Source organism: Halichoerus grypus, chromosome 11, assembly GCF_964656455.1.
Source record: "Halichoerus grypus chromosome 11, mHalGry1.hap1.1, whole genome shotgun sequence".
NCBI lineage: Eukaryota > Metazoa > Chordata > Mammalia > Carnivora > Phocidae > Halichoerus > Halichoerus grypus.
The window spans coordinates 61690439-61717577 of NC_135722.1; the positions used below are offsets into that span (position 1 = coordinate 61690439).

The 27139-nt window shown below is 39.8% G+C and overlaps 1 protein-coding gene across 1 annotated transcript in view; it reads left to right on the forward strand.

Annotated features, from left to right (window-relative positions):
- ANKRD42 (ankyrin repeat domain 42) overlaps positions 1-24698 on the forward strand; it is a 75332-nt gene extending 50634 nt beyond the window's left edge. The window contains exons 9-11 of the mRNA XM_078058607.1: positions 16712-16838; positions 19795-19936; positions 23538-24698. Coding sequence (XP_077914733.1) covers positions 16712-16838; positions 19795-19936; positions 23538-23627 — 359 coding nt within the window. The 3' untranslated portion in view covers positions 23628-24698. The remainder of the gene's footprint in view (positions 1-16711; positions 16839-19794; positions 19937-23537) is intronic.
- Positions 24699-27139: the final 2441 nt, after the last annotated feature.

Below are 27139 nucleotides of genomic sequence, written 5' to 3' on the forward strand. Positions count from 1 at the left end.
TTAATTAAACTTATTAGAGAGTGCATGCACATGATAAAGAGAGTGTAAGCAGAGGGAAGGGGCGGAGGGAGGGGGAGAAGCTGACTCCCCATTGAACAGGGAGCCCAGCGAAGGGCTCAATCCTAGGACACTGAGATTATGACCTGAGCCGAAGGCAGACACTTAACCGACTGAGCCACCCAGTTGCCCTGAAGGGTGGCCAGAATTTAGATAGGCAAAAAAATAAAAAAGCATTCTATTTATCCAACTTATATTCCAGTATATACTGTGTGCACAGCTCTAGGCTAAGGGACTAGAGCAGGACATCAGAAAAAGTCCTGCTTTCTGGAATTCAGAAAACATTCTGAACCTGCTCAATATAGTATTAAAATAAGTGACTGAAATTGTGCTTTATTAATTCTTTTTTTCTTTCCCATTATTCAACATAGGTTTATTGAATACCTGTTACACTGTTCTAGGTGTTAGGTTTACATTGGTGAACAGAGAGATAATTTTTCCATATTTGCATAATTCTTTTTTTTTAAAGATTTTTTTTTTTTTTTTTTTAAGTAATCTCTGTAGCCAGTGTGGGGCTCAAACCCACAACCCCAAGATCAAGAGTCACATACTTTACTGACTGAGCACGCCAGGCGCTCCCATATTTGTTTATTTCTTAAACTGGCTTGATTTTTTTACTTTTTCAAGCTCTAAAAGTCTTGATATCCGCTCTTTGATTCCTACAATTAATAACATATTTGTTGGTGGGATTTCCTAAAATAGTGTTGTCATTTTATTATGAATTAAAAATTTATAACTATATAAAAATACATTTTATTTTTTCTCTCGTATGAATTGCATTATGGAGACATATATACCAAAGTTTTAATTTTTGTAATTAGCAATGAAGGACAATCTTACTTCATTAAATGATATCCTATTGTGCTTGGATTGCCATAACAATATACCATTGATTGAGTGGCTTAGAAATTTATTTTCTCACAGTTTTGGAGGTTGGAGGTCCCAGATCAGAGTCTGGCAGAATCTGTTTCTGGTGAGGTCTCTCTTTCTGGCTTGGAGACAGCCACCTTCTTTCTGTGTCCTCACATGGTAGAAACTAAGCAAACTTTGGTGTGTTTTCTTATAAGGATACTAATCCCATTGGACCAGGGCCCCACCTTCATGACCTCATCTAACTAATTACCTCCCAGAGGCCCCATCTCCAAATACTATCACGTTAAGAATTAGGACTTCAACATATGAACTCAGAGGAGACATAAACATTGAGTCCATAACAAAGGATTAAACATTAAAGCACTCCAAATTAGTGAGTAAAAGTGGATGTGTTTCTGTCTCTTAAGGAGACATGTTACTAGGTTGATGCAAATAAATATTCAAGAATGAGCAGGACTGTGGCTTAATTTATTTTATATTATTGAACATACTGGATCTCATTTGATGTCTAGTAATTGGAGCAAATTTTAATTCCTCTAACATTTCTACTGGTGGTATGGCATAGAACTCTTGTGTCAGAACTTTCATTTTCCAAAATCCTAATGGTAATTATTTACATTTCCCTAGTGTTTTACACTCATAGAATACTTCTACATACATCATTCACAGTAAGCCTGTGAAATAGGTAATATCTCTGTTTTCTATCTCAAGAAAAGCTCATTTAGTAGAATATTCATATTTGATAGATAAATTCAGTTTATTTAAGTAATCTCTACACCCATTGTGGGTCTTGAACTCACGACCCTGAGATCAAGAGTCACACACTTTTCTGACTGAGCCAGCCAGGTGCCCCTAAAGAAATTGAAGTTCAAAAAAGCTAAATTACTTGTCCAGAGTCACCCAGTGACTGGAAGTAAGGCTTTCGGATTTCTCTATATAGTGCTCTTGTCACAACACAGATGGCCTCCTGACAGGAGTATTTTCATGCCGCATAACTCTCTTTACTTCTTATGGTATTTGGTTAGAGAGCCATGGTTCATATGAATGAATGAGAAGAACTGTTTCAGTGGAGCTCTTTCATAGAAGAAAGGTGAGAAGGATCTATTTGAACTGAGGCTAATCAAAACAAAGGCAGCTGTATAAGTGGAGCTTGGGCATTGGATTCAGACATCAGAGCTTCACGACTTTCTAGCTTTGTTAATCTCTGAGCCTCAGTTTCTTCATCTATAAAAATGAGAATATTATAATGTCATTCCCACAGAATTATAAAGATTAAATTAATACACTAGCGAATGGGAAATACTTAACCCGTAATAGAGGCTCAGTAAAGGTCCGTTCCCTTCCTCTTGATCTGTGGAAAATATTTTTGGTTTTTCAGGCAGGAAGAACAAGTTGGACCAACTATGAACTATGGACCAGTTCTATGGACCAACATAGAACTGTGTTCTATAAGGAAAATTTCTAATTCTTGTCTAGATTTTTAAAAATTTAAAATTAAGAAGATCTAATTGAAGTATAATGGATGTATAATATTAATTTCAGGTGTACAACATAGTAATTCAGTAATTGTGTACATTGTGAATGTTCACCATGATGTGTATTACACTATTATTGACTATATTCTCTGTTTTCATCCTGGTGACTTACTTACTTTATAACTGGACGTTTGTGCCTCTTAATCCTCTTCACCCATTTCACTCATCTCCCTACCCTGCTCCCCTTTGGCAGCCCCCAGTTCTCCATTTTTATGAGTCTGTTTCTCTCTTTGTTGTTGTTTGTTTGCAGTTTGTGACAACATGGATATACTTGGAGGGTATTATGCTAAGTGAAACAAGCCAGACAGAGTAAGACAAATACCATATGATTTTACTTGTATATGGAATATAAATAAACAAAACAGATGAACAAAGAAATAAAATTTGTAAGAGCTCCCAGAACATTGTCAGGCAGATTGCTACTCTCCAGGGGATAGTGAAAGCCTCTTCCCCAGTGAATGCAACCAAGGGAAGACCTGAAAATGCTGATATCAGGGGCTCCCGACACACAGCCCACCAAGATCACCCTGTAGTGAGGCTCAGAGTTAATGATCCTTTCAGTATTTCCAGATAACTTTATTTTAAAGAGCTTTGTGGTATATCTTGAAATCTGGGATTCTGATACCTCCAGCTTTGTCTTAAGGTTGCTTTCGCTACTCACAATTTTATGTACTTAACATATAAGTTTTAGGGTTATTTGTTCTAGTTCTGTGAAAAATAATATTGGTGTTTTGATAGGGATTGTATTGAATCTTGGATTGCTTTGGGTAGTATGGACATTATAACCATGAGTAAGATATGTCTTAACATTTGTTTATGTCATCTCAGTTTCTTTCATCAGCGTTTTATAGTTTTCAGAGTATCGGTCTTTTTTAAATTTTATTTTATTATGTTATGTTAGTCATCATACAATACATCATTAGTTTTTGATGTAGTGATCCATGATTCATTGTTTTCATATAACACCCAGTGCTCCATGCAGTACATGCCCTCCTTAATACCCATCATCAGGCTAACCCATCCCCCCACCCCCCCTCCCCTCTAGAACCCTCAGTTTGTTTATCAGAGTCCATAGTCTCTCATGGTTCATCTCTCCCTCTGATTCCCCCCCTTTCATTTTTCCCTTCCTTCTCCTAATGTCCTCCATGCTATTCCTTATGTTCCACAAATAAGTGAAGCCATATGATAATTGACTTTCTCTGCTTGACTTATTTCACTTAGCATAATCTCCTCCAGTCCCATCCATGTTGATGTAAGAGTTGGGTATTCATCCTTTCTGATGGCTGAGTGATATTCCGTTGTATATATGGGCCACATCTTTATCCATTCATCTGTTGAAGGGCATCTCAGCTCTTTCCACAGTTTGGCTATTGCGGACATTGCTGCTATGAACATTGGGGTGCATATGGCCCTTCTTTTCACTACATCTGTGTCTTTGGGGTAAATACCCAGGAGTGCAATTGCTGGGTCATAGGGTAGCTCTATTTTAAATTTTTTGAGGAGCCTCCACACTGTTTTCCAAAGTGGCTGTACCAACTTGCAATCCCACCAACAGTGTAAGAGGGTTCCCCTTTCTCCACAACCTCTCCAACATTTGTTGTTTGTTGCCTTGTCAATTTTAGCCATTCTAACTGGTGTAAGGTGGTATCTCAATATGGTTTTGATTTGAATTTCCCTGATGGCTAATGATGATGAACATTTTTTCATGTGTCTGTTAGCCATTTGTGTGTCTTCTTTGGAGAAGTGTCTGTTCATGTCTTCTGCCCATTTTTGGACTTGATTGTTTTTTGGGTGTTGAGTTTGAGAAGTTCTTTAGAGATCTTGGATACCAGCCCATTATCTGTAGTGTCATTTGCAAATATCTTCTCTCATTCTTTGGGTTGCCTCTTTGTTTTGTTGACTGTTTCCTTTGCTGTGCAGAAGCTTTTTATCTTGATGAAGTCCCAAAAGTTCATTTTTGCTTTTGTTTCACTAGCCTTTGGAGATGTATCTTGAAAGAAGTTGCTGTGGCTGATGTCAAAGAGGTTACTGCCTGTGTTCTCCACTAGGATTTTGATGGATTCCTGTCTCACATTGAGGTCTTTCATCCATTTTGAGTTTATCTTTGTGTATGGTGTTAGAGAATGGACGAGTTTCATTCTTCTGCATGTGGCTGTCCAATTTTCCCAGCACCATTTATTGAAGAGACTGTCTTTTTTCCATTGCATATGTTTTTCTGCTTTGTCGAAGATTATTTGACCATAGAGTTGAGGGTCCATATCTGGGCTCTCTCTTCTGTTCCATTGGTCTATATGTCTGTTTTTGTGCCAGTACCATGCTGTCTTGGTGATCACTGCTTTGTTAATACAGCTTGAAATCCGGCAACGTGATGCCCCCAGTTTTGTCTTTCACCTCCTTGGTTAAGTTTATTCCTGGATATCTTATTCTTTTCGGCGCAATTGTAAATGGAATTGTTTTCTTAATTTCTCTTTCTGCTACTTTAGTGTAAGAGATGCAGCTGATTTCTGGGGATTAATTTTGTATTGTGCAATTTTACTGATGTCATTTATTACTTGTGATGGAGTCTTTAGGATTTTCTATGTATAGTATCATGTCATTTGTAAATAGTGACGATTTAACTTCTTCCTTACCAATTTGGATGTCTTTAAAATTTTTTGTTATTGTCTGATTGCTGTGGCTAGGACTTCCAGTACTATGTTGAATTGAAGTGGTGAGAGTGGACATCCTCATCTTGTTCCTAATCTTAGAGGGAAAGCTCTCAGTTTTTCAGCATTGAGTATTTTCTGAGTGGCAGGTTTGTCATATATGGTTTTTATTATATTCAGGTATGTCCCATCTAAATCCATTTTATTGAGAGGTTTTTTTTTTTTTTTATCATGAACAGATACTGCATTTTGTCGAATTCTTTTTTCTGCATTTATTGAGCTGTTCATATGGTTTTTATCCTTTATTTTGTTGATGTGGTGTATGTATCATGTTGATTTGCAAATATTGAACCACCCTTGCATCCCAGAATAAATCCCACTTGATTATGGTGAATGAGCCTTTTAACGTATTGTTCAGTATGGCTTGCTAATATTCCTTTGAGAATTTTTGCATCTATGTTTATCAGAGATATGGGCCTTTGGGTTTTTTTTGTTTTTTTGTTTTGTTTTTTGTTTTGTAGTGTCTCTGGTTTTGGTATTAGGGTAATGCTAGCTTTGTTGAATGTGGAAGTTTTCCTTCCCTCTATTTTTGGGAATAGTTGGAGGAGAATAGGTATTAACTCTTGTTTAAATGTTTGGTGGAATTCACCTGTGAATACATCTGGTCCTGGACTTCTTTTTGTTGGGAGTTTTTTGATTACTGATTCAGTTTCATTACTGGTACTGGTCTGTTCAGATTTTCTACTTCTTCCTGATTCAGTTTTGAAAGTTTATATGTTTCTACAAATTTCTTCTAGGCACTTTGTTGGCATGTAATTTTTTGTGGTATTCTGTTATAACCCTTTGTATTTCTGTGGTGTTGGTTGTTACTTCTCTTTCATTTTGGATTTTACTTGTGTCCTCTCTCTTTTTTTTTGGTGAATCTGGCTAAAGTTTTTTTTTTTTTTTTTTTAATTATGTTCAGTTGGTCACTATAGAGTACATCATTAGTTTTTGATGTGGTGTTCAATGTGGCTAAAGGTTTATCAGTTTTACCTTTTCACAGAACCAGCACTTGGTTTCATTGATCTTTTCTCTTGTGTTTCTTTTTTTTTTTTAGTCTCTACTTCATTTATTTCTGCACTAATCTTTATTATTCCCTTCCTTCTACTAACTTTGGGCCTTGTTTGTTCTTTTTATAGTTCCTTTAGATATATGGTTAGATTATTTATTTAACATTTTTCTTGTTTTTTGAGGTAGGCTTGTTCTACTATAACTCTCCCTCTTAAAATTGCTTTTGCTACATTCCCAAAGATTTAGGACTGTTGTGTTTTCATTTCCATTTGCCTCCATTTTTTTTTTTTTTTAAATTTCCTCCTTGATTTCTTTGTTGACCCATTGGTGGTTTTGTAGAATGTTGTTTGAAGCCTTCATGTGTTTGTGCTTTTTTCCACTTTTTTTTTCCTTGGGATTTATTTCTAGTTTCATAATGTAGTTGAAAAATATGATGTAATTTCAGTATTCTTAAATGTATTGAGACTTATTTTGTGGCCTAACTTGATCTGTCCTGCAGAATGTTCCATGTGCGCTTGAAAATAATGTATATTCTGTTGTTTTTGGAAAGAATGTTCTGTATATACCTGTTAAGTTCATTTGATCTAATGTATCATTGAAAGCACTGTTTCCTTACTGATTTTCATCCTGGATGATCTATCCATTGATGTAAGTGAGGTTTTAAAATCCTCTACTCTTACTATATTACATTTATCCCTCATATCTGTTAGTATTTGCTTTATGTATTTAGCTGTTCCGATGTTGGGAGCACAGATATTTAGAGTTGTTATATCCTCTTGTTGTATTGACTTGTTAGTCATTATGTAATGCCCTTGTTGGTCTCTTGTTACAGTCTTTGTTTTAAAGTCTATTTTGTTTGATATAAATATTTCTACCTCAGCGTTTTTTTTTTTTTTCTTCAATTCCACTTTGTGGAATATCTTTTTCCATCCTTTCACTTTTAGTCTGTATGTGTCTTTAGATCTGAAGTGAGTTTATAGTTTTTGTTTTCAAGTCTATTTTACCTAAAAGAAATATTGCTACCCTAGCTTTCTTTCCTTTCCTTTCCTTTCCCTCTCCCTCTTCTTTCCGCTTCCTTTGCATAGAATATCTTTTTCTGTCCTTGCACTTTCAGTCTTCATGTGTCTTCAGGTCTGAAGTGAGTTTACAGTTTTTGTTTTGTTTTAAAGTCTATTTTACCTGAAATAAGTATTGCTACCTCGGCTTTCTTTTCTTTTCTCTTCTCTTTTCCCTTCCCTTCCCTTTTTTCCTTCCTTCCTTCCTTTGCTTCCATTTGCATAGAATATCTTTTTCTGTCCTTCTACTTTCAGTCTGTATGTGTCTTTAGGTCTTAAGTGTGTCGCTTGTGGGCAGCATATAGATAGGTCTTGTTTTTTTATCCATTCTGTCACCCTATGTATTTTGATTGGAGCATTTAGTCCATTTACATTCAAAGTAATTACTTTTTTTTTTTTAAGATTTTATTTATTAGAGAGAGAGCACAAATAGGGGGAGGGGCAGAGGTAGAGAGAGAGAGAATCTCAAGCAGACTTAGCTGAGTGCAGAGCCCGACTTGGGGCTCAATCTCACGACCCTGAGATCATGACCTGAGCCAAAACCAGGAGCGGACACTTAAGTGACTTAAGTGCCTCTATACCACATCTTCTTTATCCATTCATCAGTCAATGGACATTTGGGCTGTTTCCATAATTTGGTTATTGTAGATAATACTGCTATAAACACAGGGGTGCATGTATCCCTTTGAATTAGTATTTTTGCATTCTTTCGGTAAATACCTAGTAGTGTGATTGCTGGATTGTAGGGTAATTCTATTTTTAACTTTTTGAGGAGCCTCCATACTGTTTTCCACTGTGGCATTGCCAGTGTGCATTCCCACCAACGGTGCAAGAGGGTTCCCTTTCTCCACATCCTCACCAACACCTGACGTTTCTTGGGTTTTTGATTTTAGCCATCTGACAGGTGTGAGGTGATAGCTCATTGTGCTTTTGAATTGCATTTCCCTGATGATAAGTGATATTGAGCATCTTTTCCTGTGTCTGTTGGCCATCTGTATGTCTTCTTTGGAAAAATGTCTTTTCATGTCTTCTCCCCATCTTTAAATTAGATTTTTGGTTTTTTGGGTATCGAGTTTTATAAATTCTTTATATATTTTGGATACTAACCCTTTATCAGATATATCATGTACAAATATCTTCTCCCATTCCCTAGGTTGCCTTTTAGTTTTGTTGATTATTTCCTTGGCTGTACAGAAGCTCTTTATTTTGATATAGTCCCAATAGTTTATTTTTGCTTTTGTTTCCCTTGCCTCAGGACACATATCTAGAAAGAAGCTGTTATGGCCAGGGTCAAAGAAGTTACTGCCTGAGTTCTAGAATTTTTATGGTTTCATGTCTCACATTTAGGTCTTTAATCCATTTTGAATTTATTTTTGTGCATGGTGTTAGAAAGTGGCCTGTTTTATTCTTTTGGATGTTGCTGTCCTGTTTCCTGAACACCATTTGTTGAAGAGACATTCTTTTTCTCATTGGATATTCTTTCTTACTTTGTTGAAGATTAATTGGCCATATAGTTATAGGTTCATTTCTGGGTTTCCTATTCTGTTCCATTGATCTCTGTTTCTATTTTTGTGGCAGTGCCATACTGTTTTGATCACTACAGCTCTGTAATACAATTTGAAGTCCAGGATTGTGATGTCTCCAGCTTTGCTTTTCTTTTTCAAGGTTGCTTTGGCTATATGGGGTCTTTTGTGGTTCCATACAAGTTTTAGGATTGCTTGTTCTAGTTCTGTGAAAAATGCTGTTGATATTTTGATAGAGATTGCATTAGATGTGTAGATTGCTTTGGGTAGTACAGATATTTTAACAATATTTGTTCTTCCAATCCATGATCATGGAATGTCTTTCCATTTCTTTATGTCATCTTGAATTTCTTTCATCAGTGTTTCGTAGTTTTCAGAGTACAGGTCTTTCATCTCTTTGGTTAGATTTATTCCTCAGTATCTTATTCTTTTTGGTGCAATTGTAAATGGGATTATTTTCTTAATTTTTCTGCTGCTTCTTTCTCTCTTTTGTTGAGCTTCATTGCTTTCCATTACTAGGTCATTAATTTATTCCTCTGTTTCTTCCAGCCTTCTGTTTATTGTATCAAGTGTGTTTCTAATCCCACTTATTGCATTCTTCATCTCTAATTGATTCTTTTTTAACTCTTTTACCTCTGTGGTAAGTGTCTCACTGATGTTTTCCATTCTTTTCTCAAGTCCAGTGAGTGTTCCTATGATTATTGCTTTAACATGTTCCTCAGGCATGTTAATTACATATGTTTCACTTAGATCTCTAGCAATGGCCTTATCTTGTTCTTTGATTTTGGATAAATTCCTCTGTCTTCTCATTTTGTCTAATCTCTGCCTGCTTCTCTCTGTTAGAAAAGCCGATTGTTTCTCCTATTCCTGGAAATAATGGCCTTATGAAGAAGAAGTCATGTAGTGCCCAAGCCCTGGTGCTTTAGGAAGTGTCTCTGGTGTGTGCTGCGTGTAGTGTGCTGTTGTGTTTTGGCTGCTCTATCCTTCAGGCCAGTAGTCTGCAGAGGCTCTCCTTGCCTGCTGGGGGCAGTGTTTGGTCCCTGGCCTGAATGTGGCAAGTTTTAACTAGGTGTGCTTTGGTCTGCTTGTGAAGTGAGACCTGTCACCACCACCACTGGAACTGAAGTCTAGCAAAACTCTCTGGTTGGGAGATGGGGTATGGGCAGGAGTTTGTGCTGGTCTTCTAGGGGAGGGGCCTGCCATGCTGGGACTGAGGAATGCCTGACTGAGAAGGGCAGTTGCCCCAGAACACAAGGAGGTGGGGTTACTGTAAGCAAGTTAGGCAGCCAGTGTCCTGCTGTGGTGCTTTCTTGCAGGTGGCTCTGTGTTTATGCTGAGGGGCAGGGGAGGGAAATGGCTCCTTTGTTCCTGGGGTGATATCTCTGTGAATGCTTCCTCTCAGGGATACGCTCCAAGAAGAGCAAATAATTTCCCCACTGTGTGCCCTAGGTGTTCTTCAGATCACTGTTCACAGGCAGTCTGCCCCTGGGTTGTTTGCCTGCCTTCTCTCTAAGAGCAGCCCCTATGCTTCTGGATGCTTCCAAATCCCAGCCCACTGACACTTAAAACTCCAGGCTTTAATCCCCTCTGGTTGCAAGAATTCACAAAATTCAGCCCCTCTCACATTCCAAGCCAATGGCTATGGGAAATGTTCTAATTGTGCATTCCTCTTTGTGCTCCTCTCTCTTTTGCCTTTATCTGTGACCACGGCTCCCTCCCCTCCACAGCAGCCAGCATCTGTTTCCCCGCTAAAGCACATCTCTGCACTTCCTACCTACTTCAGTGTGAACTCTTCCCTACCTTTAGTTGTGGAGTTTGTTTTGCCATTCTTCAGATTTTTCTGGATGACTTAAGTGGATGATTTGATAGTTACCTCATTGTATTTGTGGGATAAGGCAAGCCTAGGGTACTCTTACTTTGCTCTATATATAGAGCACTTTCATATATATATATATATATATATATCATGCCATTCTCTTCTGGCTTGCCAAATTTCTGCTGAAAAAGCCACTGATAGCATTATGGGGTTTCCCTTGTATGTAACTATCTTCTTTTCTCTTGCTGCTTTTAAAATTCTCTCTCTGTCACTAGTTTTTGCCATTTTAATTACCGTGTGTCTTGGTGTGGACCTCCTTGGGTTGAACTTGTTGGGGGCTCTCTGTGCCTCGTGGATCTAGATTTCTTTTTCCTTCCCCAGATTCAGGAATTTTTCAGCTATTATCTCTTCAAATAAATTTTCCACCCCCTTCTCTCTCTCTCTTCTCCTTTTGTGATTTGTACAATGTGAATGTTATTACACTTGATGTTGTCACTGAGTTCCTTAAGTCTGTTCTCATTTTGTATTATTTTTTTCTATCACCTGTTCAGCTTGCTTGCTTTTTATTACTATGTCCCCCAGGTTACTGATCCATTTTTCTGCTTCCTCTAGTCTACTATTTATTCCATTTACTATATTTTTAATTTCATTTATTGAGCTCTTCATCTCTGATTGGTTCTTTTTTTATGTTTTCTATCTCTTTGTTAAGGGTCTCACTGATGTTCTCCACTGTCCTCAAGTCCAGTGAGTATCTGTATGATCATTACTTTAAGTTCTCTATCAGGCATATTTCTTATATCCATTTTGTTTAGGTCTCTTGTGGTTTTTTCCTGTTTTTTCATTTGGGATATAGTTCTCTGTCTTCTCATTTTGTCTACCTCTCTGTGTCTGTTTTTGTGTATTAGGAAAGTCAGCAATGTTTCCTGCTCTTGAAAGCAATGGCTTTAAGAAGGATAGGTCCTGTAGTGCCTTGCAGTGCAGCAACCCCTGTTCCCTGGCACTTCAGAGGATCTCCTTTGTGTATTGCATGCACCCTGCTGTTGTGTCCTGGCTGCTTTTTCCTTCAGTTCATTCATCTGCAGAGGCTCACTTTGCCTATTGTGGACATCATTTGGTCCCCAGCCAGGGTGAGGTGCACAGTTTTAACAAGGTGAGCTCAGGTCTGCTTGCAAAATGAGACCTGCTTCTGCTGTGAGGATCAAGGCCCCACAAAATTCACTGGTTGGATGACATGGTGTTGGCAAGATTTTTGCAGGTCTTTTGGGAGAGAGGACTGAGGCAAAAAGTAGCTGAGAAGGGCAGATCTGCTGATACACAGGTGGGTGGGGCTTGGTGTAAGCAAGTTAGGTGCTGAATACTGGCTTTGTGCTGGCTCCTGCAGGCTCCCGCAGGTGGCCTTGTTTTTATGCTGGGGGGCAAGGGACGGAGAATGTGCCTGCCAGCTCCCTTTGTTTCTGGAGAGGTCTTCCTGTGAGCCCTACCCCTCCAGGACACTCCCTGACAGGAGTAAATAACTGTCCCTCCCATGTGCCCCTGGGTTTTTTTTTTTTTTCTTTGTCAAAATGTTGATAGAATTTATTGACAATATGTTGTACCAAGAGTGACTTAGAAAGAAAAAGGCTTTCAAAAAGATTTCATGAGTGACATAACTTAATGTGCCTAATCACCAATTTTACCCTCCTCTCAAGTCCAGAGCACCACTCTACCTATATCTACAATGGAGGAGGGAGACATTATAGTCTGAGAACACTCTTACTGAAATCCCATGTGCCCCTGGGGTTTTTTAAACTGCTGCTTCTGGGTTATATATCTGCAGGCTGTTTGTACTGCTGTCTTTTTAAGGGGGAGGACTCAGCTTCCTATCACTCTCTAGGCTCTCCCAGAACTGAGCGCGCAGGGTTTTAAAATTCCATGCTTTAAGTCTCTCTGGTTTTTAGAACTCATAAAATTCAGCCCCTCTGGCTTTCAGTGCCAAATGTTGTGGGGTTTCATCTTCCTTATGTAGACTCCCCCGTGTGATAGTCTTTCTTGCCCTTCTCTGGACCGGTGTCTCCCTCCTGACTGTGGATGGTTGTGGTCCATTTTGCTCTCCACTGTGTCTCCTCCCTTCCTACCCTCTTTGGTGTGCCCTATTCTTTACCTTTAGTTGTGGAGTTTGTTCTGCATTCTTTGGTTCTTTTTCTGGGTTATTTATGCTGATGTGTTATCTAGTTGTATCCATGGGATGAGGTGAGCTTAGGGTCCTCTTACTTCACCATCTTCCCAACTTCCTTTCCAATCTCTGATATTTTAATTATTATGTGTCATGGTGTGGATGTCTTTGGGTTCATCTTTTTAAGAACTCTCTGAGTTCCCTAACCTGGATGTTTGTTTCCATCCCCACGTTATGGATGTTTTTAGCTATTATTTGTTCAAATAAGTTTTCTGTCTTTTTATCTCTTCTCCTTCCAGGACCCTATAATGCAAATATATGTTGTCCCAGAGATCCTTTAACCTATCCTCATTTTTTAAAGTTCTTTTTTTCTTTTTCTCTTCACCCTGGGTGCTCTCCATTATCCTGTCTCCCAGATTGTTGATCTGTTCTGTATTCTCTGATCCAATGTCTAGTGTTTTTTCATCTAATTTATTATATTCTTCAACTCTGTTTGGTTCTTTTTTATATTTTCTATCTCTTTGTTGAAAGTGTCACTGAGTTCATCCACTCTTCTGTCTGATGGGCATCTTTATGTCAATATTTTGAACAAGTTATCAGGCAGATTATTTATCCTCATTTCATTTAGTTTTTTTTTCTATAGTTTTATCGTGTTCTTTAATTTGATGCATATTCTTCCATCTCCTCATTTTGCTTGGCTTTCTATGTTTGTTTCTATGAATTAGGCAGAACAGCTACTTCTCTTAAACTTGAAGGAATGGCCTTATGTAGGGATGTCCCCTGTATTGTCTGTGTGTGCCTGGTGACTTTGGCTGGCTGGCTGGATCTTTGGCTGGATGGAGGTCCTGGAGCACTCTGCTGGGGCTGCCCTTGTGGCATTGCCAGAGCAGAGGTTGGTGCAGGGCAAGGTATTCCTGGGGCTCTGGTTGCAGAGGGCATGCTGGGTGGACAGCTGAAGCTGAAGTGGGTGTGGCTCAGGGCTCTTTGCATTGAGGGCACCTTGGCAGGACAGGTAGAGCTTAAGTGGGTGGAAGGCAGGGTGTCCCACTGCTCTCGGCACAGAGTGTGCCCTGGCAGGAGGGCTGAAACCAAAGTGGGTGCAAATCAGGATGCCCCAAGGTACTCTGTTCAGGGGGTTCCCTGGTTTAGTGGCTGAAGCTGAGGTGGGTGCAGGCCTGGGGGTTCCTTGCACTGTGCTGGGGATCCCCTGGCAAGTCATCCTGAGCCAGTGTAGTATGGGCCTTGATGTTCTAGAGCACTTTGAGCCTGTGTCATGTTGGCGAGGTGGCTGGAGCTGTAATGAGTGCTGACCAGAGTGTCCTGGTGTGCACCACATTGGGGCCCGTCTTGGTGGGGCTGGTGTGGGCTAGGGGCCCCCGGCTGACTGAGGGGATAGGCTGGCTATGGCCATCAGATCCTGATTCCATCTGTGCTGTCGAGGTGGAGTGGGAATGTGAGCCGTGCAGCTTGCCAGCCCTTTTGATTCAGAGAGAGTTCCAACAGCTGCTCCACTGGTTGACAGGATTCTTTTTTTTTTTTTTTTTTAAAGATTTTATTTATTTATTTGACAGAGAGAGACAGCGAGAGCAGGAACACAAGCAGGGGGAGCGGGAGAGGGAGAAGCGGGCTTCCCGCCGAGCAGGGAGCCCGATGTGGGACTCGATCCCAGGAGCCTGGGATCATGACCTGAGCCGAAGGCAGACGCTTAACGACTGAGCCACCCAGGCGCCCCTGGTTGACAGGATTCTAATGGTGGTTCCTTTATATTCTAGTTGCCTCTTTAAGCTTTGGCTTTTTTTCTGGGCCTTTGGGCAGATGAATCTGCTCATGGTTCCTCAGTAGTTAGTCCCTTCCCGCTGTAGTTCATAACATCAGGAATGGGGATTCCCTTCATTACCATGTCTCTGTCTCTCTTGCTGTTCTGTGTGTGGTCTCTCCATCTTTTGTTGTGCAGAAGCTGTTCAGTCAGCCCTCGGTTCTTATTCAGGAGCAACTGCTCTATAAATAGGTGTAGAGTTAGTGTGTTTGTGTAGGAGGTGAGTTTAGAGTCTTTCATTGCCATCTTAGACTGGAATCTTGCAAAAGTTTTTAATTTTGATGAAGTTCGGTTTATGTACTTTTTATTTTCTTATTTGTGCTTAAGTTACTCTTGGTGATTCTGTTGAGAATGAGCAAGGACGTAGGACCTCATAAAATGAGTAGTTGATTTGTAGACTTACAGTTTACTTCTGAAATTATTTGAGTAAGAGATGTTTTAAGGGGATCATTGTCAGTGAATCACAAAATTTTGAAAAGATGTTTTAGAAAAGAGCAAGAATGTGACTAGAATAGTTTCCTATTGTGATGTGTTTTGATACAAATGTATTCTTACCCCCTTGCCATGCAGTGAAGCTCACTGATACCTACCTAGTGTGTTTGCAGGTGGTGAAGGTATGAAATCATGTGCTGTTTTCTTGTCCCTATTTTATTTTATTCCAGAGCAAAACCCAAAGGACAAGATAGCCTCTTCTTGGGACACTAGGTTTTGCCAGAGAACTTACAGGGGACTGATTGGATTTCTTGTCATCCCAGCATTCCTGGAACTGAGCCTTAATTCAAAGCATTCTTTAGTAAATTATACTTAAGTCTATGGCATTGTAGAGCCCTATGCCCATTTGCAGTTTGACTCTTGGCTCAACACTCCTGTCACATGTCATCCAGCATCCACTTAGTCACCTTCAGTGACAAGATACTCATTATTTCTCAGGGGTCCCATTTTCATCTGACAGTGTTCTTGTGAGGATTAAAATGTATAAGGAAGTTCGTATAGTGTCCAAAAATGCATGATAGCTCTTATTGTTTCTGTTGAAAATTTCTGCTTTGTTGAATTAAAATCTCTCTTCCTGGAGCTAATCTCATTTAATCCTACCTCTTACCTCTTATGACCCCATAGAACAGCTCTTTCAAAACATAGCCCTCAAATATTGAAGAATTATTATATAAGCTAAATAGCCACAGTTCTTTTGATCTTTTCTTCTGTAACTTCTTTTTTTTTTTTAATTGTTTCTACTTGCTTGTTAGTGGTTACAGTGGTTCCCAATATAGTAAAACTAAGTACCAATAATACCTGAACTTGTAGGTCTGGTACGGGACACAAATGTACATTTTTAAAGAGCACCCCAGTTGATTCTGATGTATGCAGTTTGGAACCTGCAGCTCTATAACCTACTGAGAGATAAATCACAGTGTTAAGTGTTAGGAAGAAGAGGCTGTGACTGCTAACTTGGTCCCATAAAGCAGGGTTTCTCAACTTCTGCACTATTGATATTTTGGGCCAGATGCTTATTTGTTGAGGGGGATTGTCCTTTGTATTTTAAGATTTTAATAGCATTCCAACCCTCTAGATGCCAATCATCTATTCCTCCATCCCCCAAGTGTGACAAGCAAAAATGTCTCCAGATGTTGCCACATGTCCTTTGGGGGAGAAAATCACCCCAAGTTAAGAGCCACTGCCACAAAGAATAGAAAAATCCTAGTTTTGGTAGTTGGATAATAGCTAAAAGCAGCCCTCAATATTTCTTTCTCTCAGTGTTCTCTTGCATAAATAGATATTACAAGTGACTAACATAAAATTGGGGGGCTGGGTTAGATCTGGTTTAAATATATCAACCATATTTCAGTTTTTCTAATTTTCTTATATATAGTAGATTATGCATGGTCTTGTAATACACCATTAATCCTAAGAAACTGTGGTCTTCTTTAAACCTTCCTGTTTATAGTATTAATAGCCATATCAATTTGATACATCCTCTAATAGCAGAAAAAGAATCCTCCATTTAGGTCTTTCAGTGATTGTTTATCCTGCTCTTTTATTACTGATATTTACCCTTCTATGTATATGCCACCTTCCTTCCACACTCAGGTACTGGCTCTAGAAGAAGCATGTATTTCAGGAGCAGCATCCTGTGAGCCCATGAGCTGTTGTCTGTCTAAACTAGTTCTGTCTTCAACTTTGTCTTGCAGTGAGAGCTTATAAGAAAATTGTTGAATTGAGACACATGCTGGAAATTGCTGAGAGCAACTATAAACACCTGGGAGGGATAACAGAAGAAGATCTAAAGCAGAAGAAAGAACAGCTTGAGTCTGAAAAGTAATGTCCTCAAAACTCTAATGGTTTGTTTTAGTTACCTTTCTAAATGCTATGTGAAGGTTTGTTGACGAACAACTTGTTTTTCCATCCTTAGCAAAGAATGTAAGGTTCTATCCAGTTTTTCTCTTAAGGCCCCAGATGGAGAAGGTGTTAAGATTATTTTTAGTTAAGGTAAAATACGCATAACACGAAATGTATCATCTTAACCATTTTTAAGTGTGCAATTCAGTAGTGTTAAGTACTTCTACACTTTTGTACAACCAATCTCCTGAACTCTTTTCATCTTGTAAAACTGAAACTCTATAGAGTTAAGACTTTAAAAAAAAATAAAGATTTATTTATTTTAGAGAGAGAGTGAGAGATAGCATGAGCAAGGGAAGAGGGAGAGGGAAAGGGAGAATCGCAAGCAGACTCCCTTCTAAGCATGGAGCCTGACATGGGGCTCGATCCCAGGACCCCGAGATCATGATCTGAGCTGAAATCAAAGAGTTGGATGCTCAACTGACTGAGCCACCCAGGCACCCCAAGACTTTTTTTTGAGACCACAGCTACTTTGAGCTTTTCAACCAACCGTCTCTAACCATTCCTATCCAATTGGACTGGAAGGGTGGGACGTGGAGCCAGAATTTGAGCCTGAGTCTGTTGGCCTGCAAACCTGTTATCTAAGAGGATTATGATTTGGAACTTCTAGCTCTAATAATAGCATTTCACTGTGAAATGGTTATACTATTGATGTGATTTTGAACAGATTTTTTTTTTCAAGATTGCTTTGCCTTTGAGCCAGAATGTACTTTCATGTCAGCTGAGACTGAAGGGTGTCTTCTGAGTGAGCTTTAATACTTTTCTAGCATTGGTTCCCCACTTGGTGTTGAGTACATCTGAAGACATTTATTCTTTTTTTTTTTCTTTTTCTTTTTAAAAATTTTTTTATTGTTATGTTAATCCCCATACATTACATCATTAGTTTTAGATATAGTGTTCCATGATTCATTGTTTGTGCATAACACCCAGTGCTCCATGCAGAACGTGCCCTCCCCAATACCCATCACCAGGCTAACCCATCCTCCCACCCCCCTCCCCTCTAGAACCCTCAGTTTGTTTTTCAGAGTCCATCGTCTCTCATGGTTCTTCTCCCCCTCCGATTTCCCCCCCTTCATTCTTCCCCTCCTGCTACATTCTTCTTTTTTTTTTCTTTCTTAACATATATTGCATTATTTGTTTCAGAGGTACAGATCTGAGATTCAACAGTCTTGCACAATTCACAGCGCTTACCAGAGCACATACCCTCCCCAGTGTCCATCACCCAGTCACCCCATCCCTCCCACCCCACCCCCCACTCCAGCAACCCTCAGTTTGTTTCCTGAGATTAAGAATGCCTCATATCAGTGAGGTCATATGATACATGTCTTTCTCTGTTTGAAGACATTTATTCTTTAGGTACAAACTTCTGCTTTTAGGTCTAATTGTCAAGAAAAACTGGGTAAGTATTGGTTTGAGGGATGTCCTCTTAATTTTGTTGTGATCTGTTAGTTAGATCAGAGTCAAAATACAACAAAGCATGGTTGTATTACCATGTCCTGGGAATGATTTTCTCTTCTTATTCGCTCAATTCTAGGCTTCCACAGTGGGCATTCTTCTTCCCCATTCCCAGTCTTAACCCTACACACTTCCATACCAGAGCTACTACTGAATGCTCTTAGATCACCCTCCTAGGAACCTGACATCCTACCCAGGCTGCTTTGGGAATTCTCGTCCCCCCACCGTCCAGCAATAAGACAGAAAAGTACCCTGGTTCAAGTCACATCATCTCTTATCTGGATTTATTTTAACATCCTCCTGATATGTCTCCCAGCTTCCTGTTCCTTCCCTCCTAATTCCCAGTCCCCATACCCTGCAGTCTGTTCTCAACACAGTGTCCAGAGTAATCATGTTAAAACCTAGGTACAGTAAGTCTCACGTACCTTTGACTAAAAGAAGCTAGGCACATAAAAGTATATAATATGCAATTTCATTTATAAGCATAGGCAAAACTAATCTAACATGATAGATACTCAGAATGTGGTTCCTATGGGAAACGAAGTTTGCCTGGGAGGGGCATGGGGGAACTTTCTGAGGCAATGGAAATCTATATCTTGGTCGTGGTGGTGATTACAGGGTTTACACATTAATCAAAACTCATTGAATTGTTCTGTTGATATTTATGTATTTTACTCATAGTAACTTGTAGATCATTAAAAAAATACAAAAGCAAAAGAAAACAAATCTCAGTCAGATCATGCCATTTCTCTGCTCAGACTCTCCAGTGGCTTCCCACTTTGCTCAGAGTGAGAGCCTAGGTCCTTGCTATGACTTCCAAGGCGCTGCCTCTTCTGGCTCCCTTTTGCCTTTCCGACCTGCTACTTGTCCTTTAAACTCCTACACCACATTGGCTTCTGCTTTTCTTCCAGTTCACCAGGCATACTTCTGCTTTAGGGTCTTTACACTTGCTCTTGCCTCTGTCTGGAATGCTCTTCCCCCAGATGTCTACTTGCTTACCTCTCATTTCCTTTAGGACTCTGTTTGGAAGATCCATTCTCAGTAAGGCCTTCCCTGACCACTGTGTACGAAGTGTTAATCCCCTCCTTGACAACATTTGATATTACTCTTTCTTGCTTTATTTTTTTCATCCTTAGCATTTTTCACCTTCCCCATACCATGTATTTACTTGTTTCTTCATTGTTTTTCTTCCTGCACTGCTAAGGTAAGCCCCAGGAGGGCACATTTGGCCTGTTTTTTCCCTGCTGTATCCCTGCTGTCTAGATCAGTGCTAGCTCATAGTAGACTCCCTATTCATATTTGTCAAATAAATTATTTGTTTTATTTGCCTTAAATGCAATCCATGGATGCTTTTTCACTCTGGCCAAAAATAATTATTAGTTGATACTGGAGATTGATTGAGAAAACTTCTTTTTGACAGGACTGTCAAGGAGCTGCAGGGCCAGCTGGAGTACGAACGGCTTCGTAGAGAAAAATTAGAAGGTCAGCTGGATGAGTGTCGTGCAGAGGTGGATCAACTCAGGGAGACACTGGAAAGGATTCAGGTCCCCAACTTTGCTGTGGTTGGTATCCTTCTTAACACATTTATCTCTCTCAAGAAGTAGTATATAAGAGTAGCTAAGAGCATAAGCTTTGGACTGGGACTCTGGGTTTGGTTCTTGGCCACAACCTTTTTTATTTTGGACAAGTCATTTAACCTCTCTGCCTTATTTTTAAACTGGAGATAATAATTTATACTTTGTAAAGTGTTGTAAAGACTAAAGGAATATATCTCTCTACATAGCTATATCTTTATATATATAACTATATAAAACTTTATATGTACACACACATGCATACATATATATCCATATTTGCACTGGTTAGAACAGCATCCTCATTAATAAATGTACAGTAAATATTATTGAGACATATAAGAAAAAATATTTTTTTATAAGCAGAGTGATAAGAATTCTCAGGCACCTAGAGTATGTATATTTTAATATTCTAAGTAGCCAAAATAAAGTGGAATGGAGTCCATGTAAGAAAGCTTCAGCTCATCAAAAGAAGTTTTTAGTATATGTGCTGCCAAAGTGAGCATATCCTCAAGAGGAGTTTGAAGAGTAGAAAGGAGCCAGAGTGGGAGTTTTCATAGCATCCTTTGTTCAGATTACAGAGTAATGAAAGCTAACACTTGTAACACTTCACCTTTACAAAGTTTTCATGTGTTATCATATGTCATTTGATCTGCCCTCATTTAACATGTGAGGAAACCGAGGCTCAGAGAGTTTAAGTGACTTGTCTAAATTCACACAGCTAGTAATGGTGGGACCAGTATTCAATTTCTAGCTTTTGACCCCATAGCCTTAGCTCTTTTCATAATTTCTAGCTAGAATTATGAATTTGGAATTCAGAATACAGCTCTAAAATACAGAAAGATGCTTTAGAGTGACAGGAAGGACAACTATGTAGAAGGAAGCTGAAAAGAAATGAATATGACAAACAGATACAAAGAACAAGTACAGAAAAGCAGGTAGAATATAGAGAATAGAGTGAAAACAGCAAGAAATTCGGGCCACCTCGTCTCAGAGTGGACAGGCAGAGAGCATGCTGGGGACACTCTGTGACCCTCACTCTCTTCTGTGAGTGAAGATGGCCATGATGTGGCCTTTGGGGAAGCTCTTGTGGTGCGGCGCAGGGATTCAGGTACGCTTGGTATTTTCCTTCCGGCCGGAGATGTTTTCTTCAGTCATCACGGGTGAGTTAATTCTGCCCCAGACCTGTATCACCTCGAACCTGATTGATAAAAAAAACTTCCTGGCTCCTTATAGTTTGCACAAACTTATCATTAGTCTCTTTAATAGCCACTTTAAAAATATGAAAATAGTCTGTGTGCTTGTTGTAAAATGTTAAAAACAGGGCAGTCGTTCCTTCCCGCACCAAGCCCCAGTCTCCGGAGGAGGCTACTGGCAACGGTTTGGTATGCCTGTTACACAACGTGCGATGCATTTACAAACACGTATGTGTATTTCTCTGCATGTACAAATACAGACGCTTTCGCCGAGTTTTGGTATCTCACCAGTCCTTAATTTTCCAAGAGACGTAATTAATTATAACAACCCATTCTCTTCATTTTTGCGGTGCTCACCTTGTACCGCCCTCAGCTCCCGGGGGACTTTCGTACAGCGAGGCCAGCCCGCGCAGTCACAGGCTGTGGGCTAGAGGACCAGCGGACACTTACCTTCCATTGACGACCGCGGACAGTCCCAGCCCTGTTGTTGCCTCGTCACCCTGGGGCAGGCGCTCTGCACACCCCGCCGCCGTGACGGGGGCGTGTGTAGTTTTGTCCCGCTCCTCGGTCTTTCAGAGATTACCCAAGCCTCACCTTCTTTTGAGTCATTGCAAATTGATTTGTCTGCCTAGAAAACTTTGGTTTTTTAATGGCTGTTTAAATATTTTCTTACCCGGAAGTGTCTGTTTTCAGGGTCAGGTTTGATTCCATGCTCTCCAGCACATCCTCCCTCAAAACTTTGCTCTCTACCAACAATGTGTAGGTTTTCAGGAGAGCTGACTCGAGGGCCCTGTCGTCTGGGCCCATCGTTTTTTTTTTTGCAGTCCTGCTTTAGGTTAATCGAATTTTTGTAAATGAGCAAATGTCATCGACCTCTAATGGCAGCTGCAGGTCTGGCACTGCTTTTCTGCAAAAGCTTCTGAGTCTCAATTTCATCTTTAAAAAGGGGAAAACCTATCTCACGAGATTGTATTGATGTTAAATGAAATACTGTGTGGAAATACTGAGGTATTTTCTATCTAGTAGTATTCATGGTAGTATATTCCCCCCTTCTGCATATCTTTTCTTTTTCCTTCCTTTCATTTTCTGTATTCGAGTTTAATAAACATTGTCAGTAGATAAATGTATAGAGCCCAGTGCTTCTCAAAGTAGAAGGAATTTGTTTATTTGGGAGTGTAAATATATAAAGTAGAAATGAAATGAACTTTCCATTCAGTGCTCATTTCTATAGATTCAAGAAATTCTGCCTCAATCTCCTGCCACCTTCTGGTCAGGACCTATGATTGCATTCAGCTGTACCTTTAAGACTTTTTCCCCCTCTAAGTAACAAACTGTAATAGTATAATTTCTCTCCAGGAAAAAATTTCTCAGGGTAGTTTCTTAGGGTAGTTTGACATATATAATGCACTTAACTAGTTTTTGATAATAATAACTATTACTGTTTTGGGGCGCCTGGGTGGCTCAGTCGTTAAGCGTCTGCCTTCGGCTCAGGTCATGATCCCGGGGTCCTGGGATCGAGCCCTGCATCGGGCTCCCTGCTCGGCGGGAAGCCTGCTTCTCCCTCTCCCACTCCCCCTGCTTGTGTTCCCTCTCTCGCTGTCTCTCTGTCAAATAAATAAATAAAATCTTTAAAAAAAAAAAAACTATTACTGTTTTGATAACAGTAACTATTTTTATAGCCCAAGGGTGTGGGCAGGAACAGCTTGGGGAATACTCAGTCCAGGGGTGGGCAGACCCTGTGCCTTGTGCTGTTCTTGGAGCCCCTGCATTCAGCTCTGTCCTGACCAGCTGGGTGCAGGGAGAATTATTCATAGATGACTAACATCCAGTGAGCCTCCACTGTATTTCTAGCCCTCTCTTGCTCCTTTCCATGGCATTCATTAAGTGAATCTTCTGTGCAGGGTCCTGAGAATATCGTGCTGGATGAGAAATATTTGGGAACAGTGGTGGCAGGCAGAGTGGGCAATAGAAGGCTGTGTGAACACAGAGGAGGGAATGGAGGAACCAAGAAATGTGATTCCTAGCACTATGGGGCTTGCAACGAATCCAGAGGAGGCCTTTCTAACACTGCGTATGTCAGTTAGCAGTATATTGAGAAGTGCTAGGCTAAGATAAAAGCAGAAATAACTAGGCATTCTCTTTTGGGGATGTATTCAGTAGAGACAGGACTGGTTGATTTTTCTACGTGTCCCCTAGTCTGTGAGTCAGCACAGAATATGATGTACTGGAACTTCAGATTGGAAAATTTATTTACACAAAATCCCAAAAGAAATTTAATCCAGAGTTGAAAATATTAGTATGGTTAAATTTTTTTCTTGTGGAACAGATAATGTAGAAAGATGAAATTGTGTCTAGTGTAGCTTTCTCATTTGGCCCTCTTTTCCTGTTTGTAGGAAGATGACTCTTCTTGTGAGTCAAGCAAAGAGAAGAGGCGAATTAAGAAAAAGGTGTCTTCTGGGGGAGTTTTTGTGAGAAGGTACTGATCAGTGAAATAACTTTAAATAAACTTCCTTGATTTTTCTCTTTTATTTTTAAATTGATAGAAATGTAAATCTATATAAATGCTCCTCAGAGTTAATCTTATATACTATTTCAATTCTGAAGGCAGAAATATGTTATATAATATCAAAGGGATTGCTAAAATTACATGTACTCAGCTGGGCTCCCCCTCCCAAAATACTTTTTATATATTTATGAGTAATTGATTTTGCAAGTATTCACACAAACTTTAAAATATAAGGTGGTACAGTCTAGTAAAAGAAATATAGACATTAAAAATTATCTTTTACTTACTAGAGAGTATCATTTTTTAACTTTTCAAATGACTTTTAAGAAAGCATCTGGACTCAGGAGATAATGCAAATAAGATGAGTAAATTTTAGAAAAGGGCAACCAAATATCTCAGCAAAGTTTTATATAAAATAAAAATCTGCTCTTGTAAAAGAAAAAAAACCCATAATATGTTTGCTAAAAATACTGATTTAAATAATCTGTTTTAGAATTCAACCATTGTTCTGTCTTGCGAGCTTTATAAGAAATCAATATAAAAATGAGGCCGACTGGACAGGATAATAAATACATGGCTTTATTATTCTCTCTTCCCTCCCCCACCTCCTGACGTTGCTGACCAAAAAAACCACCACAGCATTTCAGTTCTGACTTCATGCCCTCCTTTCTAACTCTACCCACTTCCTCCTCCATGTAGCCAATTTGTGACTGTCTTGGGGCAGTTGTCTAGATCGGCCTCCCCCTGAAGATCTGATTGTTGGCTTTGGGCCTTGCTGGCCACAGCCTTCTCACCACACCCCCGACTGCCCACCCTCTGGGCCCTGGCACGTACTTTCCATGGACGCTTAAAGGCCATTCTGACACAGTATCATCGGGACCAGTTTGCCCTGACATGAGCGTGTTTGCATGTGAGACCAGTTCAGGCTGGTCAGGGGTCTGTAAGCCAGTTTTAAAAAATGCTTCACCTATCCTTTTGATCATTGTTAGTTTCTCTATGGTTTGCAAGAGGTCTTCGATCTAATAAAACATTTATTTGGTACGTACTATGTGTGAGACCTGTGCCGAGTCCTTTCCACGTATTATCTTTTAATTCTCACCACAGCAGTAGGAGATAGGTGTATTTTACAGATGGGAATTAAAGTAATTTGCCCAGAATCACACAGCACTGTGGAGCCAGGATTCTCACCTCAGTGGGGCAAGTTCAGAGTCTGCATTCTTAACCACTACAGGAATTCCCAAACCCAGTTTCTCACCTTCTGGGACTACACGCAGCCTTCCTTCTTCCTTCCAGGCTGGTGACCCGAAGGTGAATCCCTACTCTGTACATAGTTTGTTATTCTTGCTCCAGTTTTCTCAAGGCCACATCTCCAGTCTCTCTGTACCACTGAGGTAGGAAATAACTAGAAGAGTGTTGTTGTCATAGAAGTGTGCACCCTTGAAGGAAGAGGTTCCCTGGTTGTCCCCCAGTACCTGTTCTCCCTTTTTTCCGCAGTGTTAGGATTTACCTGGGCTTGTGGCTGCTCAGGATAAAGGCTAACTTCCCAATCTCCTTTGCAGCTAAAACACCAAGTTGTGGCCAATAGAGTGTGGGCAAAAATGGTGTGTATATAACCTCAGGGTCATGACCTTAAAGGGAAGGGGCTTGCCCACACATCTTGCCCCTTTCTGTTTCTGGAATGTGGATATGGTAGTGAGTCACTGGACCTTGTGAATGAGGGCAACACCAGGGATGGTAGAATAAGATAAAAAGGATCCTGCGCCTGGATACCGTGGAGCTGTGGAGCCGACATACTAGCCTGGGAAAGCTTATACCTAGACTGTAGGTAAGAGAGAACTTAAACCTCTTTGTTATTTAAACCATTATTATTTTGGGTCTTATTATAGCCACTGAATCAAAATTGTTAATACAATCCTGAAATTATATGTTTTTAATCATAAATCACATATATGTATTATTGTCCTGTTATGCGTGGTGTTTTCCAACACAACCAATTCTTGGATTTTCTGGACACCGTCTGGGTGTTCAACAATTCAATTCTGATACTAACTTCCCAGAGTTCGTGTCAGACCACAGGTTAAGAGCTCAGTCCCACAAGAATGTCGCCACTTCAGACACCCTTTTTCAAGTCCCAGGTTGTCAGGTACTTCTGACTAATCAGTGGTACATCTGGGGGTTACCTGAACCCCCTCCTCAGGTTCCACAGTTGGTTGGAATGACTGACAGAGCTCAGAAGAAAAATACTTGACTGTCACCAGTTTAATAGAAAGGATACATTTCAGCAACAGCCAAATGGAGATGCGAAGGATGAGGTGCGGAGTGAGAGGTGCATGGGGCTTCCATGACTTCCTTCTGTGTGCCACCCTCCTAGCACCCTGATGTGTTCAGTGGATTGACCAGTGGGACCTGAACTCAACCTTCAGCTCCTCTCCTGTCTTCTCCCTTTCCCAGAGGTTGAGTTGGGAGATCAGGGAGACTGAATGTTCCAATCTTTAATCACGCCTTGGTCTATTTGGCAACCAGTCCCCATTCTGAAGTTACAGAAGGGCTCCCAGCCGCCTATCCCCTCAGCATACAGAATACACTCTTACCATTCAGAAGATCTGGAGGATTTTAGGAGCTTTGTGCCAAGAAAACAGAAGCTTGTAATTACCCCTATCAAGAAAATACAAGGGTTTTAGGAGAACAGGAACTGGGGACAAAGACCAAATATATATATATAATGCCACATTATGTTAGTGAAACACAAAAACAGAAGTGAAAAAGACGTTAGAGAGAGATAAGTAGAAATGTTTTTTTCCCATGCCTTGTGATTGTTTGTCCATCTATCAAGATAGAGGCCTCAACCTGTAGATGACTAGAATACCGAGTAAGAAAGAATTTAAAGACTGGAATTTAAAGACTGTGTGGCTTGTCTGCAGTATAGCCTTGGCAACCTCAGTTATGTGAGTTACAACTGTGTCACCTTAACTTCATTTAGCTTGTTTTTTCAGCTGTAAAGTAAGGATAATACCACCCACCTAAGAGGACTGCTTTGAAAAAAAAAAAAAAAAAAGGTGAGTTGCTCTATATTATTTAGCATAGTTCCCCTTGTATAGGCAGTGGTAGTTTTATTCAACAAAACAACAATCACTAAGTTCAGCATTGGTGACCATTGCTGTTTCCATTGCCTCATTTTTTTTCTTCATATTAAAAAAATACTGCATACTTATTCATGTATCAAAATTCTTAAAGATTGATGAAATGGGAATTATAAACTTTGTTTTTCAAATACGGTGAAGGGTTTTTATTGACCCTTGACTAGTCCTTATATAACCCTGCTTGGTCTACTTAGTCACCAAATAGAAGTTTACTGAATTTAAGTGACTCATAAAAAACAAACAAAAACCCAAAAAACCCTCTTCATTTTATGTAAATTTAAGATGGGTTCCTAAGAAGCAGGGATAAACTGGTTTTTGTGAATCAAAAAAAATGAAGTATATGTAATAA